This window comes from Tauraco erythrolophus, chromosome 1 (genome assembly GCF_009769465.1).
Source record: "Tauraco erythrolophus isolate bTauEry1 chromosome 1, bTauEry1.pri, whole genome shotgun sequence".
In the NCBI taxonomy this organism is placed as follows: Eukaryota; Metazoa; Chordata; class Aves; order Musophagiformes; family Musophagidae; genus Tauraco; species Tauraco erythrolophus.
Genome location: NC_141465.1, coordinates 74879725 through 74894385, shown reverse-complemented (window position 1 = coordinate 74894385; position 14661 = coordinate 74879725). Strand labels below are relative to the sequence as shown.

At 39.9% G+C, this 14661-nt stretch overlaps 1 protein-coding gene across 2 annotated transcripts in view; it reads right to left on the bottom strand.

Annotated features, from left to right (window-relative positions):
* Positions 1-14661, bottom strand: part of NALCN (sodium leak channel, non-selective) — a 253954-nt gene that overhangs the window by 222753 nt on the left and 16540 nt on the right. For both annotated transcript variants that reach the window (XM_086611009.1, XM_086611015.1), the window contains exons 3-5: positions 8013-8096; positions 5856-5995; positions 4902-5030 (exon numbers count right to left, since the gene is read on the bottom strand). In XM_086611009.1, coding sequence (XP_086467135.1) covers positions 4902-5030; positions 5856-5995; positions 8013-8096 — 353 coding nt within the window. The remainder of the gene's footprint in view (positions 1-4901; positions 5031-5855; positions 5996-8012; positions 8097-14661) is intronic.

The window sequence follows — 14661 nt, the reverse complement described above, 5'->3', positions numbered from 1 at the left end:
ACCTTCATTAAAAGGTCACCTTCTTGCTCAAAATGGAGCTGGACAAACAAAACCACTGGAAAGCCTGTGTGAAATGAATCAATGGTCCAATTGCTTTGGATAACTGGCTGTATAGCAAATCTAGATGAAATTAGGATTTATGCTCAGAAATCACATGCCCTCTGAAAGTGAGGAGAGTCCCACTCCTGAAGACTGCTTCCCTTGGGCATCAGCACTGGCCATCACCTCAGCACTCTATTCCACCCTTTTGATTTTGATTGAATTACTCCCTTTTTAGACTGATGCTGTATTTTTCTTAATTTTGGTTTGGATCCAAACAACATCAGGCCTGGAAAAGTAAGATTTCTTCCTCCTCTCCCTGAGAAGTTTATACTAGAGACATATCACCATTAAGAGAGATTGTGAATAAATCCCAAAGGCAATATTAAAGCAGTGCTGGTCGTTCAACTAGCATCAATAAATTAATGTGCCCTGTTAAAGAAGTCCTGTTATGTTGATTTTTCAGGCTTGGTCTTTGATTTCTTCCCTTTCTCAGAAATCCAATTACTCATTTTTCCATTGCTGATATAAGACAGTATCTCAAATCCCTTTTGTTCTTCTTAATCATATTTATTTCCTCTATTAGATATTGTGGTGAACTTTCAGCTCCAGAGCCTTTGAAGCTGTTTTCTGACATTTTCAGGGCCTATCCGTAGACAGATGGAAAGATGACCAAGAACCTCTTAGATCTTTCTATTACTCGGTAATTATTTTTCTTATCTATTTTCGTGAGCAGTTCCTACTTTAAACAAGAAATCTTAAAAAGAAGGATTTTAAATTGACTGCCATGGTGACAAGGCAGACAGGTCTACAGGAATACTCAGCCTATATCCTTTTGAAAGTGTTAAAAAAGGCCCTTAAAGAATGACTTTGGGAGAAGAAATAAGTAAATACTATATTTTATGGCCGTTAGCCATATTAGCCTTCTTTCTTTTGATGAGGCTTCCTTTCTCTTACCTCCAGTGCAGACTGAGAACTACAAAAGGAAAATTTATTATTGTGGAATAAATATAATCTAATCATGAAGTGTGAAAGTATTTTTCCGTAATCTAACCTATATTGGTAATAAAAATGAGAAAACATTCAGTAGCTAGTGTGTGAAGGTATATAAAATATTCTAACAATCAGAGCAATGATTTGGAAATAATTTCTCTCTCTTGCCCTTGTGGAAGTACCTTATGTATACTGGAGGTGCTGAAGAGTAAATTACAGTAGATTCAGGAATACAACCCATTTTCACCACATTTGTTCAATTCTTTGAAATTAATCTCAGATATAACAAAACAACCTGTTAAACTGCTTATAATGTATGGACTTATCTAGATAATTGGATTATATATACATTACACTCCAACCATAACGTGTGTCTCAAGCAACTAAAGAAGATCTGTACCAAGGAAACCCATGTAATATACCACTTATACAAAAAAAGTAAAAAAAAAGAAAAAAAAGAAAAAAGATATACTAGTTTGAGAAATCATCAGGGGAAAGCTGTGACAGCACAGTTGTAAAAAGATAAGTAATAATCATAAGGGAATACTGAGTGAGAAAATTGTCTAGGAAGAAGACAGTGTTCCCTGTGGGGAAAAAAGTCTGGCAAAATAAAGATTATAAGAATGAGGGAAAAAAAGATTTATCATCATATAACAACAAAAAAAACTTTTCAGCCTTTGGAAGGAAGTCAGATTTTGCTGATTTCACGGATGGAATGAAAAACTCAGACCGCAGTTAGCTCACTTCAGTATTTCTGTTTGTCAGAGTTAACATTAGAAAATTACTGAGGAGGTGGAGAGACAGGAGGTCAGGCAGTGTGGGCGTCAAGAAGGATGGAAAGATAAAAGAACTTGCAGCAGTCAAAGAGGCAATGAGTGTCTGATGAGGCTGCCATGCCCTTTCAAATAAAAAAGAATAGCAAGATTTTAAGACTCCGTTTTCAAAAGACACTTGCCTCCCTTAGAATAATAATTCAGAAGGCAGTAGATTTAGAGTAATTTCTGAAATTTCTGAAATAGATGAAGTCTTGACCTCAATAATAAGATTTTACCCTTGCCGCTTGCCATAGAATTCTGCATAATACAAGGCAAATCACCTAAAATTAAAGTTCTCACAGGTGGCCACTAATTGGATGCCTTTCATTTTCTAATCTTGATTTGGGAGTCTGGGATCTGGTTTGCAGAAATACTGAGTATTTACAGCTGTGGCTCATTAAAGACTTTGAAGTTATTTGAGGCCAAGTACAGCCAACTTTGGCCACTCTCCATTGCCTGGAACAGAACCACCTGAGACAGGCTCAGCTTCTGAGAGGAATGTTTAATCCTCATTATAAAGTTGAGAAACTGAACCTCGAAGAAAAAAGTAAATTTTGCCTAGGCAATTTTCATGCTTTTTGTGCTCTACTACATTTCAACTAATAAACTCTCCTGGATTCAGAAGTCGCATGTCGCCTCCTTTCTAACGACAGTTTGGACCAATGTCTGCCTTTAAATCGTCCTCTTTCCACATCAGAACTGTTATTTCTTTTCCTAGATTTATTTCCCAGCCCATGGCAGTTTTTCTTATATGTTCTGCAGCCAGCTCTGGGAAGGTCAAGCCCTGACCTACGTGAAGAAGGCACAGCCTGACTCCACTCAGAGCTTCCAAACTGCGTTCCTCAAAAATTAAAAAAGCATCAGATACTTCCAAGTGTTCACAAGGTACACAAGGTATACCGATGAACACTACAGACAAGAAGAGGAAACAGTGTTTTCAGAGTAGTAATGAGCAGTATGCCAAAAGTAAGGTGTTAAGTCCACACGTCGAGCAACAAAGAAAAAAATATATTGTTCTTTGTGTGAACACCATTCATCAGAATAAAAGAGGCAGCACTTCTCGGGAAAAAGTGTTTTTCAATGTAACTGTAGTTCTCATACACAGCCATGGAGCCGTTTAAAGTTACCAGTCTGGTTTAGAGATGGAAAAAGTGATTTACTTTCTGAAGGTGCCTACCCCAGGTACTTAAAAAAGTAACTTAAATTAGATTTCTAAACAGCTGAAAACATATACACTTGATGATACTGAAAGAAAAAGGAGTTAAGGCCAGACGTTCAACCTCAAGTCTTAAATTTCCTTAATTCTGCATACTTGACTTTTCCAACTTTAACTCACTTAGATGGGTTAAAGACAGGGTTTTATTTTTATTTTTATTTTTATTTTATTTTTATTTTATTTTTATTTTTATTTTTATTTTATTTTTATTTTTATTTTTATATACTGGATATTTGACCCTTTTAACCTTTGCTTGTAATTCGTCCTTTCAACACCAAAAAACTGAGGTGTTTCTATAAACTTTCTTTTTTAAAAAAATAATGCAATATTCAGAGAGCAACCCAACACATGCAGAAGAAATTAGACAAATTTTTTATGGGTAATCTTAAAGTTACAAACTTAACTTTCCATATTGAGAACAATATTATGTCCCACTTCCTCTTTTTCTACTGATTTCAGGGAAAAGCTGTGTGCGGTGACAGAAGCAATTATATGATGCCCCATCTTTCCTATGTTGTCTATTCTGCTTCTTGTTTTTCCAACAACATACATAAATCACAGAATCACAGACCTTCTCATTACCACAAACAAATTTTTCACGAAAAAAATCATTTCCCCATGTCTATGAGAAACTGCAAAAAAAAAATCTGTGCTATAAAGATTTTCTCTTAAAAAAGAGGAAAAGTCAGAATGAAATACCTCATTTCCAGTCTAGGTGAAGATCAGCCCCACATTTTACTACAGTACTGATTAAGTAAGTAAGAAATATTCAAAAGCCAATTTTTTTCAGTTAACAAAACCCCATATCATGTCTAGCATATTATTAAATAATTTTGTAACGTTTTTTGCATCTGCTGTTTTCAATAACCTCATTCTTTGTTTGTCAGCTTATAGGTCTCAGTTTAGAAAATCTTTAACATGGAGTTTTGCGATAATCAGTCTTTTTATTCAGCATGGTAGCAGATATTAAGCAGTGTTTTGCTTTTTTATAATGTCTATTCTATTTATGTCCTGACAAATTCAATACAGGAATAAAAGGACCCAATTTTGACTAAAGCAAAAGCAAGAACTCCAGAGCTAACATTTCTCTATCCAAAGAAACAGGGACAAAACGAAGAAATAGATGTAAAGGAATCTCACAACGTAATGGTGGTTGAGCATACAGTCAAGCCCTGAATTCAACAAGACACGTAAATGTATATTTATCTGTGATTTTATGAGCCATCTCAGCGACAAGAGGCTATACTGTACTTCAAGTCAATCTTGTGTTTTAGTATGTGCTAAATCAAAACCGTGATGTATACTCAATCACCAGTGTAAAATACTAAACATAAGTATTTTCCAAAGCCTGGGTAAAAAGGGTCTTTACATCTGAGCATCAGGTCCCAGTGATACCTTAATCTAGAAAGGGTGTGAAACTCGAGGGGTAGTTCTGCCCTACACTTTAGGTCTGGCCCTGCACTCAGAAGTTCTGGAAAAATAGGAGAATACAGCAAAAACCAATGAATCACCAGTGACCTGAATCAGCTGCAAGTGGCAATGCTCCTCTTAAAGCCTCCTCTGCTCTCCTGGTCTCTGACCCCCACACACATACACAGTCACTCACCTCCTAACTCAGACCGCAGCCAAATGCCACAATTTGTAATCTCTCTGTTGCAGTTAAAATTTGTATTTTTTAATAATTCCTAACATGTTTGTTTCCCCCATTTATCTTAGTGCATTTTGGTGGACTGCTTTTTTAATCTATCAAATCCATTTTACACCCACTGATGCTAACTACGATTATATATATGTAATGAAAGAACAGCCCCACGTCATGCCTGCACAGGCTAACTCACCCTGGCTGTGTGTCGTCGGTCACACAATGGTATGTAAAAGTTCCAAACATCTGCACTCCCAGGATCCCATACAGGAGGAGAAAGAACAGAAGGAAAATTGAAACGCTCCAGATCTGCTCTCCAGAACGCCTGGCAAAAAGGTAAATACGACACTGAATGCACAGGCAATGTGAAGCATCCTCTGAGAACCTCCAGAATAGAAAATATGCTCACACAGACAAAACAGTATTTAATCCTGCAGAAAATTTGTTCTTAGAACCGATCTCTCACTCTGTGCAGATAGAAAAGGGAGCCACAATTTTTTCTATACCCATAAGTTAGGGTAATTAAACCAGCTGCAAACTACAAAGGATGGAACAAAAAAAAAGTCAAATAAAATGTATAAAGTCTAGCTTTTGTAAAATAGTATCTAATGACTCATACAGACAAGCTATGATGATGAAGTAGATATGGAATAAAGATCAAAAAACTCTTTCACATTACCATTACATGGTTTTTGCAAATACATGCTGTACCAAACATATTTATGTGTGTTTGCTTGTATGTAAGCATCTCCATACCTATACCAACATATGTACACTTGTAACTGTAATGGTTAGGGTATGTGGTCATGTACTTTTATGTACAAATATTACCCTACTAAAAGTGTTCACTTTGATTTTTAAGTACTCATATTAATGGAACAGAATTTACTGCCACTGGTTGAAAATTGCTGGCTACAGTTATCAGCAAAATTCTTAAGATTTATTTAAATATTTGACAGTTTCAATCATTTTCTAGGAAACTTGATGATTCTTTAAATACGGAAAATAGCAAGAACTTTTTGGCCAGAACTAAAACTCAGGAAGAAAATGCCCATTAAGCATGAAAGGTCATTTTCTGAGCTCTGTAGTCAGTCTTCTAAGTCAAAACTGAAATTTTCTCTGTTGTTCTCCAAATAACAGCCTTACTTACTTCAAGATATTTGTTATCCTAGTTCTTGGCAGCTCAAATCGAAAATATATCCGGAATGCTCGAATCATAATGAGTGGTCGTGGAATCCGTAACATGCCCCACGGTGACATCTGGTCAACTATTTCAGCAATTTCAAACACCTACAAACAAAAGAATCAGGAAATTTTCTTGATGACCCTGTCCTGTTCCTATATTCAATTACAGAACTTTTAAAACTATGAATACTATATATGATTTTTGTTTTCATTTACAATCTTCTCTTGGTTTATTTTGTAGTTCATTTTAACCACATTTTTAAAAGAAAAGTCTTACTAAATCTTTTAATCCATTTATAAGTTATTCTAATGAAAATCCAAAAATATACTCTGTTCATAATGCTTCTGTCTCAAACAACTCAAGAAGACTGTGCAAGCTTGTGTCAGCTGCCTGCTTCTGTGCTAGTCCTACCTGTGACGGTTTAGGTCCATCCAGCAACTTAGCACCACGTGACCGTTTGCTCACTCCCCACCCCTGGTGGGATGGGAGGAGAAAACATAATGAAAAGGTCATGGGTTGAGACAGGGACAGGGAGGGATCACCCCCAATTATGGTCATGGGCAAAACAGGCTTAACTTGGGGACAAATCAATTCAATTTGTTACCAATCAAAGTAAAAGGAAAATAATGACAAACAAAGCCAGATCTTAAAAAACACCTTCCCCTGACCCCTCCGTTCTTCCTGGGCTCAACTCTGCTCCCAATTTCTCTACCTCCTTCCCCACAGCAGTAGAGGAGGACAGGGAATGGGGATTGCAGTCAGTTCGTCACATGTTGTTTCTGCTGCTCCTTCCTCTTCAGGGGGGAGGACTCCTCACACTCTTCCTGTGCTCCAACATGGGGACCCTTCCCACGGGAGACAGTTCTTCATGAGCTTCTCCAACACGAGTCCTTCCCATAAGCTGCAGCTCTTCATGAATCACTCCAGCATGGGTCCCTCCCACAGACTGCAGTCCTTCAGGAACAGACTGTACCAGTGTGGGCTTCCCACAGAGTCATGGCCTTCTTTGAGCACAGCCATTTGCTCTGGTGTGGGGTTCTCCACAGGCTGCAGATGTATCTCTGCTCCACAGGCAGCAGGGCGGCCACCTGCCATCTCACCATGGGCTGCAGGGGAATCTCAGCTCCGGCACACCTCCTCCTGCTCCATCTTCACTGACCTTCATGTCTGCAGAGTTGTTTCTCTCACATCCCGCTCCTCTCTCTCCTGCAGCCATGCCATGCCCAACTGGCCTGATGACCTCTGGCAGTCCCAGTGGGATAAGCCCTGCCCAGCGGGTGACCCGGGAGCAAGGAGCTTTGGAGCACTCCCTGAGTCTCCATATAGGGGGAACAAAGGCCCTTGGCTGATGGTGCCAGGTTGCTAGAAACTGCTCCCAGGCCCAGGGCTGCACCCCAGCCGTACCACCATGGCCACCACCCGCCGCCAGGGAAGAGGCAGTGGCCCAGCACAGGCAGCTGCCCGCGCAGGAGCCCGGGATGAATCCTGTGCCTCCCACCTCTCTCTGCTGCAGGGTCCCCAGGTGTTTGGGGTTTTTTTCCCCCTTCATAACTGTGTTATCCCAGAGGTGCCACCACCGTCACTGATGGGCTCAGTCCTGGCCAGAAGCAGGTTCGACTCAGAGCTGGGGAAGCTTCCAGCAGCTTCTCACAGGAGCCGCCCCTGTAGCCTCTGTTCGCTATCAAAACCCTGCCACACAATACGTCTACAGGACGGCAGACATCGACCATGGAACCATTCTCCCTTTAGTTGCTTAAGTAGTCACCGCGGCATCCTGTCAGACTCAGCGTAAGGAGATGAGCACAACTGTCACATGGAGTAAGAGACAAACGGTGCTCTGAAGATCCTTCTGTCTCCTTTTGACTATGCAGAAGGTTTATGGTAACAATCTTCAGATTAATGTGGAACTTCTCAGTAAGAAAAATTAATCAAGATAAATTCTACTGCTAATGTAGATATGCTGCAATGTGCAATTACGGAGCTATTGAATTCAGCATAGTTTTTTAAAAACAATTTGGCCCATGTACAGCTATACTCCACAGTTCATCATTATTTGTTTGTGTCATATATTTTTCACAACTAAGGAACTATTCACAGAAAAAGGTAAGCGAAATAAATTACCTGCAAAACCAGTGACACCCAAAGACAAAAGACCATGAATCCATCAAACACACACCAACGATCCTTTACATAGGAGCTATCACCCTACAATAGAGAGAAAAGCAAAGAGGTTAATTGTTGTTGTTTTACTGTCAGGATTTACAAACATCACAAACAAAAGTTCTTGGAAGAAGGAAGAGTCTTCCCTCTACCACTTTTAAAATGCCACTTTTGAAAGACCCCAAAGCCTAGTATCTGTACCAGAATATGCTGGAAACATATGAACACGTCTTCTGGGTGAATAAACGGTAGCTTCATTCTCATGCAGTACTTCTCCTCAGCTTGTGTCAAAAAGAACTTAAAAAGAAATCTATTATTTACACTTTGACCTAAATCAAAAAACACACAAACAATAAACACTGGACTCACTTTTCCACCATATTGCCCATTACGAAATACTTGCACGAGAAGGTAAGTGTAAAAATGCTAAAAATATAATATTGTACCATTCAATTACTTCAGTATTGTTCGACAGCTTCAATTATAGATTTCATAGATTTCTAGGTTGGAAAAGATCTTAGAGATCATCCAGTCCAACCGTCTCTAATCTCCCATTAAACCATATCCTTAAGTAGTTCATCCACCCTATTCTTAAACACATCCAGGGATGGGGACTCAACCACCTCCCTGGGCAGCTTATTCCAGTGGCTGACAACCCTTTCAGAGAAGAAATTCTTTCTAACATCCAATCTGAATCTCCCCTGACTAAGCTTATACCCATTTCCTCTTGTCCTATCACCCATCACTAATGTAAAGAGACCTTCCCCCACCTCCCCACCATCCCTTCTCAAGTATTTGTAGGCTGTAATCAGGTCTCCCCTCAGCCTCCTCTTCTCCAGGCTAAACAGCCCCAACTCCCTCAGCCGCTCCTCATAAGTTTTATTTTCCAGCCCCTTGACCAGTTTAGTCGCCCTTCTCTGGACTCGCTCCAGGAGCTCAATATCTCTCTTAAAGCGAGGGGCCCAAAACTGGACACAATATTCCAGGTGCGGCCTCACCAGTGCCGAGTACAGGGGCAGGATCACTTCCCTGCTCCTGCTGGTCACACTATTCTTGATACACGCCAGTATCCCATTGGCCTTTTTGGCCACCTGGGCACACTGCTGGCTCATATCAAGCTGGTAGTCAACCAACACCCCCAGGTCCTTCTCCACCAGGCAGCTCTCCAGCCACTCTTCCCCGAGCCTATAGCGATGCTTGGGGTTTTTATACCCCAAGTGAAGGACTCTGCACTTGGCCTTATTAAAGCTCATGCCAATTAAATCAGTATTATTTTACATTCCTTTTTTTCCATGAAGTTTTCAATCATTTCTCATGCTTTAGAAAAGTCTTGCCATTTCAAAAACACCAGACAGTAACTTCCATGTCATCACAGTGTAGGCTTTCAAGTTTCTTTGGACATTTCCTGAGCAACTCTTTAGCATCTCAAAACGACCATTCTTAAAACTTTATTAATAATATGCATGGTGAACTTTTCAACATTGGTATTATTGACACCCTATTAATTGTCTAGTGCAAGGATTCAGAGCACACCTTTGCATGACTGAATAAAAGAAATTCAGGAAAGAAAACTGAGCACTGGATCCTTGATGACTCATATGCCTTCCTACCTGTTCTCTGGCTCTGCTTTAGCCTCCTTCAACTAGCTCTCTAAAATAACACCTGAGCATGGTTTTTGTGATGGTCCAATCCAGTCCAATGCCTAAAAGGCAGCATGAAGAAGACTGCATCTAAGCTTAATTTCCTCTACACTGTTCTCAATCATTGCTCCAGTTTGCATGCTTAGATATCCTCACGTCTCACATCATTCCCAATGACACACAACTTGCTCTCCACTGTAAGCTATAAAAACGCTCATTTGGTGGGTTGCTAATTTCTCACACTTCACTTCAACCACTAAACTGAAAAAAACCCCTACATTTCTTAGGTAGATTACAGCTTAGAGTTAGATAGTTTCGTGTACCACATGGAGAATAGAGGAAGTTGGGGACCAAAGCATATAGAGAGATGCAGCTACTTGAAAGGGAGACTAGGCAAGAATAGACCTAAGGAAAGTGGCTATCTCAGTTTCATGTAAAAACATATGCAGAGACATTAGCAGTGTATCTCAAGGCACATAAACACCCCTTTCCAAATGAGGTTTCTCCCAATGGATTGAACATACTCTCCTCTACTTTATACATTCTCTCGTTCCTCTTCTCTGTTTAGTGTTCTTCCAGATACAAACTACAGTGTTTGACATCCACTTCTCACAGGCATAATTGGGGAAAATATTATTGTCATGTCTCAAGAATCTGGAAGACATTACTGGACTTTGGACTGTTATGTGATCCCTGGCTTGATACATATTGTTTCTTATCTCAGTGATAGTTATTTAAGTCAACCTGTATTTGTTTTTAAATGTCTCAGCATCTTCATTGATTCTAAAAGCACAGACAAGATGTTTTGTTTTAATCTAATATTTTCAATGATATACACTATCCTGAAAATGATATAACACTCCTTGCAGTAGCTGACAGCAAGATATATCATGTAAATAGGACAAAACACGTTTTCTTAAAAAAATTTTATTTCAGTTGCAGAAATTCTTCAGGGCAGAAGTGAACAAAGTGGTATTTGAATCAGAAATAAAGAACAGAGAACTTCCAGTCTATTTTCAGATGGAGGATTTTCTAACACATAAGGTTGCTAAAGTTCTCAATCCAAGAATTAAGAAGAGCAAGACTGCAAATCACGAAAGCAACAGAACAGGAACTTTTGCATCACATTTTTAACCTGTCCCTTCTGAAGAAAGTAGACTTAGTTCTCTAAGTAAAGTCTGAGCTAATCAGAAACTCTTCACTCAGGGCTGAACAAACTCAGCTGTTTCAGCACTTATGTTCAGTAACTCTGAAGCAGACACATGTTATTTCTCTGTGGAGATCAGCTACCAACACCCTACATCTCTTACCCCTTTCTCCTATTTCCCTGTTTCCTCTTAGTGAACAAATCTCCGGTGAGACTTTTTCAACATGCAGCTTGGGTTCTTCACCTGTGGCTCTGAATAAAAATGCTGATTGGTCTTCCTCTTGCTGAGGAACTCTTTGAAACTTACTTTTCTTCTCTTAAGCACCCTTTGTCTAAAGCAAAAAGTTTTCCCCGAGTTGTGCTGTGCAGATCTGAGTATGAACTTGTGCGGGAGTTCCTGTATTCACCCTCCTCTGAATAAACCGTCAAGTACTCACTAAAAGCCAAATCTTTTTTTAGAAATTGCTTTTTCTCTCAAAAATACATGTGGCATGATTGAAGCAGCTCTGCTGTTTTCTCCTTACAAAGGAATATGTCGTGACCCTTTCCAGTCTTCTCACCAGTCAGGCTGCTCCACCACCTCACTTCTTTCATTGTCACATCAGGCCAGCTCCGACTCCTATGTCCTCCCTGTCAGGGAGGCTTTCAGTGGATCACCCACAGAAACTTAGGGCACCTAAATTACATCTGTAGAAACTACTGATTTGGGGGGAGGTTCTAGCAATTACCACTTTGCATGTAGGGAGGCTTTGGCTAAATCCTTTTCATATTTGTCATTTGGCAGGCAGTGGACATGGTGGGAAATCTTTAATTCATTGATATTGTGTATTGGCATATGGGACATTATTTGCTGTTGGAAGCATTTTTAAGGCAGGATCACATCCTGCTTAATGTGAAAATCGGAATACACTTCTTAGTATGAATCTTGATATTGACTTCTAGTGCTACTTCCATGAAGAATATAATTCTGACTAAACACAGGCTAGCACTCACATATTAATAGCAATGAACCATGAGTTTCATTCACATTTAAAAAAGGCTTGGGTTGAAATTCCACACTCACAGTCAATGGCAGCCTGTTCTTAGATTTAGAAAGGAATACAGATACATGAAATTCCAATACACCTGGATACATCTCACCTAAAATAGCTGAAGTATTGCAATGTGCTAATCCCTCACCCTTTTTTCATCACGTCTGCTGAAACTTGAGAATCATTGATGAGGATTGTTTTAGCATTTTTTTGTGAATGCGCTATCCCAGACCATTTACATTATGGTTTATAATTCTTTGAAATGTGGTCTAAACATTTGCAAAAGTTAAAGAATTAGTACAGTAGTCTAGAAGTCTCATGCTGAGACTAATCCAGATCTCTTTTCCCCCTATACTCAGCACTGGTGAGGCCACACCTTGAGTACCGTGTCCAGTTTTGGGCCCCTCACTTCAAGAAGGACATTGAGGTGTTGGAGCGGGTTCAGAGAAGGGCAACAAAACTAGTGAAGGGTTTAGAGAACTTGTCCTATGAGGAGCAGCTGAGGGAGCTGGGACTGTTTAGTCTGGAGAAGAGGAGGCTCAGGGGGGATCTTATCGCTCTCTACAATTACCTGAAAGGAAGTTGTAGGGAGATGGGGGTCGGTCTCTTCTCCCACGCTATGAATGACAGGACGAGAGGGAATGGCCTCAAGTTACGCCAGGGGAAATTTAGGTTAGATATCAGGAAGAATTTCTTTACAGAGAGGGTTGTGAAGTATTGGAACAGGCTGCCCAGGGAGCTGGCGGAGTCTCCATCCCTGGAGGTGTTTAAAAACCGTGTGGATTTGGTGTTGAGCAACATGGTTTAGGGACCCTGACAGTGCAGGGTGAATGGTTGGACTCGATGATCTTGAAGGTCTCTTCCAACCAGACGATTCTATGATTCTACGATTCTTAAAGTCATTAAAGTTGCTGACTCCTTACTTCCTACAGTGGATGGTAGACTCTTTAACGTGCACAGCAAGTTCTGAAAGCTCCTGAAAGCAACATGACTTACAGTCTATCTAGACAACAAAACCATTTGCTTCTGATGGAGTAGTGGATGCCACTCCACTTACACAGTCCATGCCTGCAGGCTTGGGGCAGCCTTTGGAAGGCCTTTGCACAGTAAACCATGTCCTCGCTTAATGCGTTTCCCAGGTAAACTAAGAGGTGTTGCTTGAACTCAGTGGACTCGCTAACAAACTAACAGCTATTAAACACGAAGCGTTTTAAGATATATAAAAAATCTGAAGTTCAAAGCAGAAATACTGCATAGCTGTTAGATGGATCAATCTTTTCTTTGTCAACTAGAGATCTATTCATTATTTTGTAATACCCTTCCTAGTCTCCCCAAATAGTTTCTCCTAATATGCTTCCATCTTTTCCCTCAGTAGTTACTTACAACAGGTCAGAATCACTGTTAGGCTAGTACACAACCATGGAACTGGCTTTCTTAGTAAACCACACATGTGGAATGGATCAAAAGTCTGCCTCTTTCTTAGAGATACTAATTTGAATTAATCTGAAATTTGACATCCCAAAAGAACAGAAGGTTGACATAACGATCTGTAATTAAAACATTCTCTGCTCTATAAGAACTTAATTTTCTATGGCAATTTTGCCATAACTAAGGAAGAATACCTCAAGTTCAGTGTAAGATCTTAGTGTTTCTTTACCTACTCAAAAATAGGACCAACAAAGAAATCTCCTTCCTTTTCCCTACATTCTCCTCATTTAACTGTTTTTTACCTAATTTTAGCACCATTACATTAACTAAGTACAATGTATTACCCTGTTTCGTCATTTTCTATTTTCACGTGCAATACTAATACCCCAGTAACAGCACTGAGATTCCAGAAGACACACTTTCTCAATTGTAACCAGCACATTAAAGATAAAACACCAAGTGCCAGTATTAGGTGCCCTAAACAGTCGTTATACAAGTTCAGAGGGAAAAAAACCAATTTTATAAGACCTAACTCATTGGAAATGTGAGCCAATACAAAATACAGACAGAACCACATAAAGAAGTAATAGCATCTGAGGTAGTGACTCCATGAGAGCCATTACAGTGTAGCTTACATCAGAAGGGAAGGCTAGCCAAACTGCATTTTTTCAATAATTTTTTATTCCATTATCAACCTTGCTGAAAGCAAAATACTCTACAAAATCAACATCTGAATTGCATAAAGCAGTCTGCTAGGAGATTGATTTTGTCTGCTAATTTTGTTAAGCAATTTCAGTATCTCATTGGTAAGGTAAACAGCTTAGCTAGACAATAGCACAGTCATCTCCTAGGTGATTTCTGCCCTGCTTCTCTCTTAACATCTCAGGAACACCTCAGGATGAACAGCAAATCCCGGCAAGTGAAAAGCCTCCACTGCCTCCCCGCCTGTCTTCAGCAATTTCTTTTTCTCTCTCATCCCTGACTACAACCTGTCCTCTGAATCCTTCCCTCCAGCCTCTTTCCAGCTGCCTCTGTGGGAAAGCTAAACAAAAGAAGTGATGTGACATTTGCTCTGATGGTAATCACATCTATCACGACCTGCTCTGGAAGGGAGTCCTGTAGTCTTGAGTCTGTCTTAAGAGAACCTTAGTCTCCCACTTTTCCTCACATTCTCTGACAAACACGATAGCTGAAAGATGGTACAAATACAAAGGGACCAGCAAGCTCACTAATGACCAGCTACTCTTGCTATTCTATCATGGTCACCGGATCCTGCATGTGGTGGCTGTAAATATAGCACATCAACAACTCCAGCAAATTCTTCAGATCACCCTGTGGGCTACATTGTGTAGCACTACAAATGA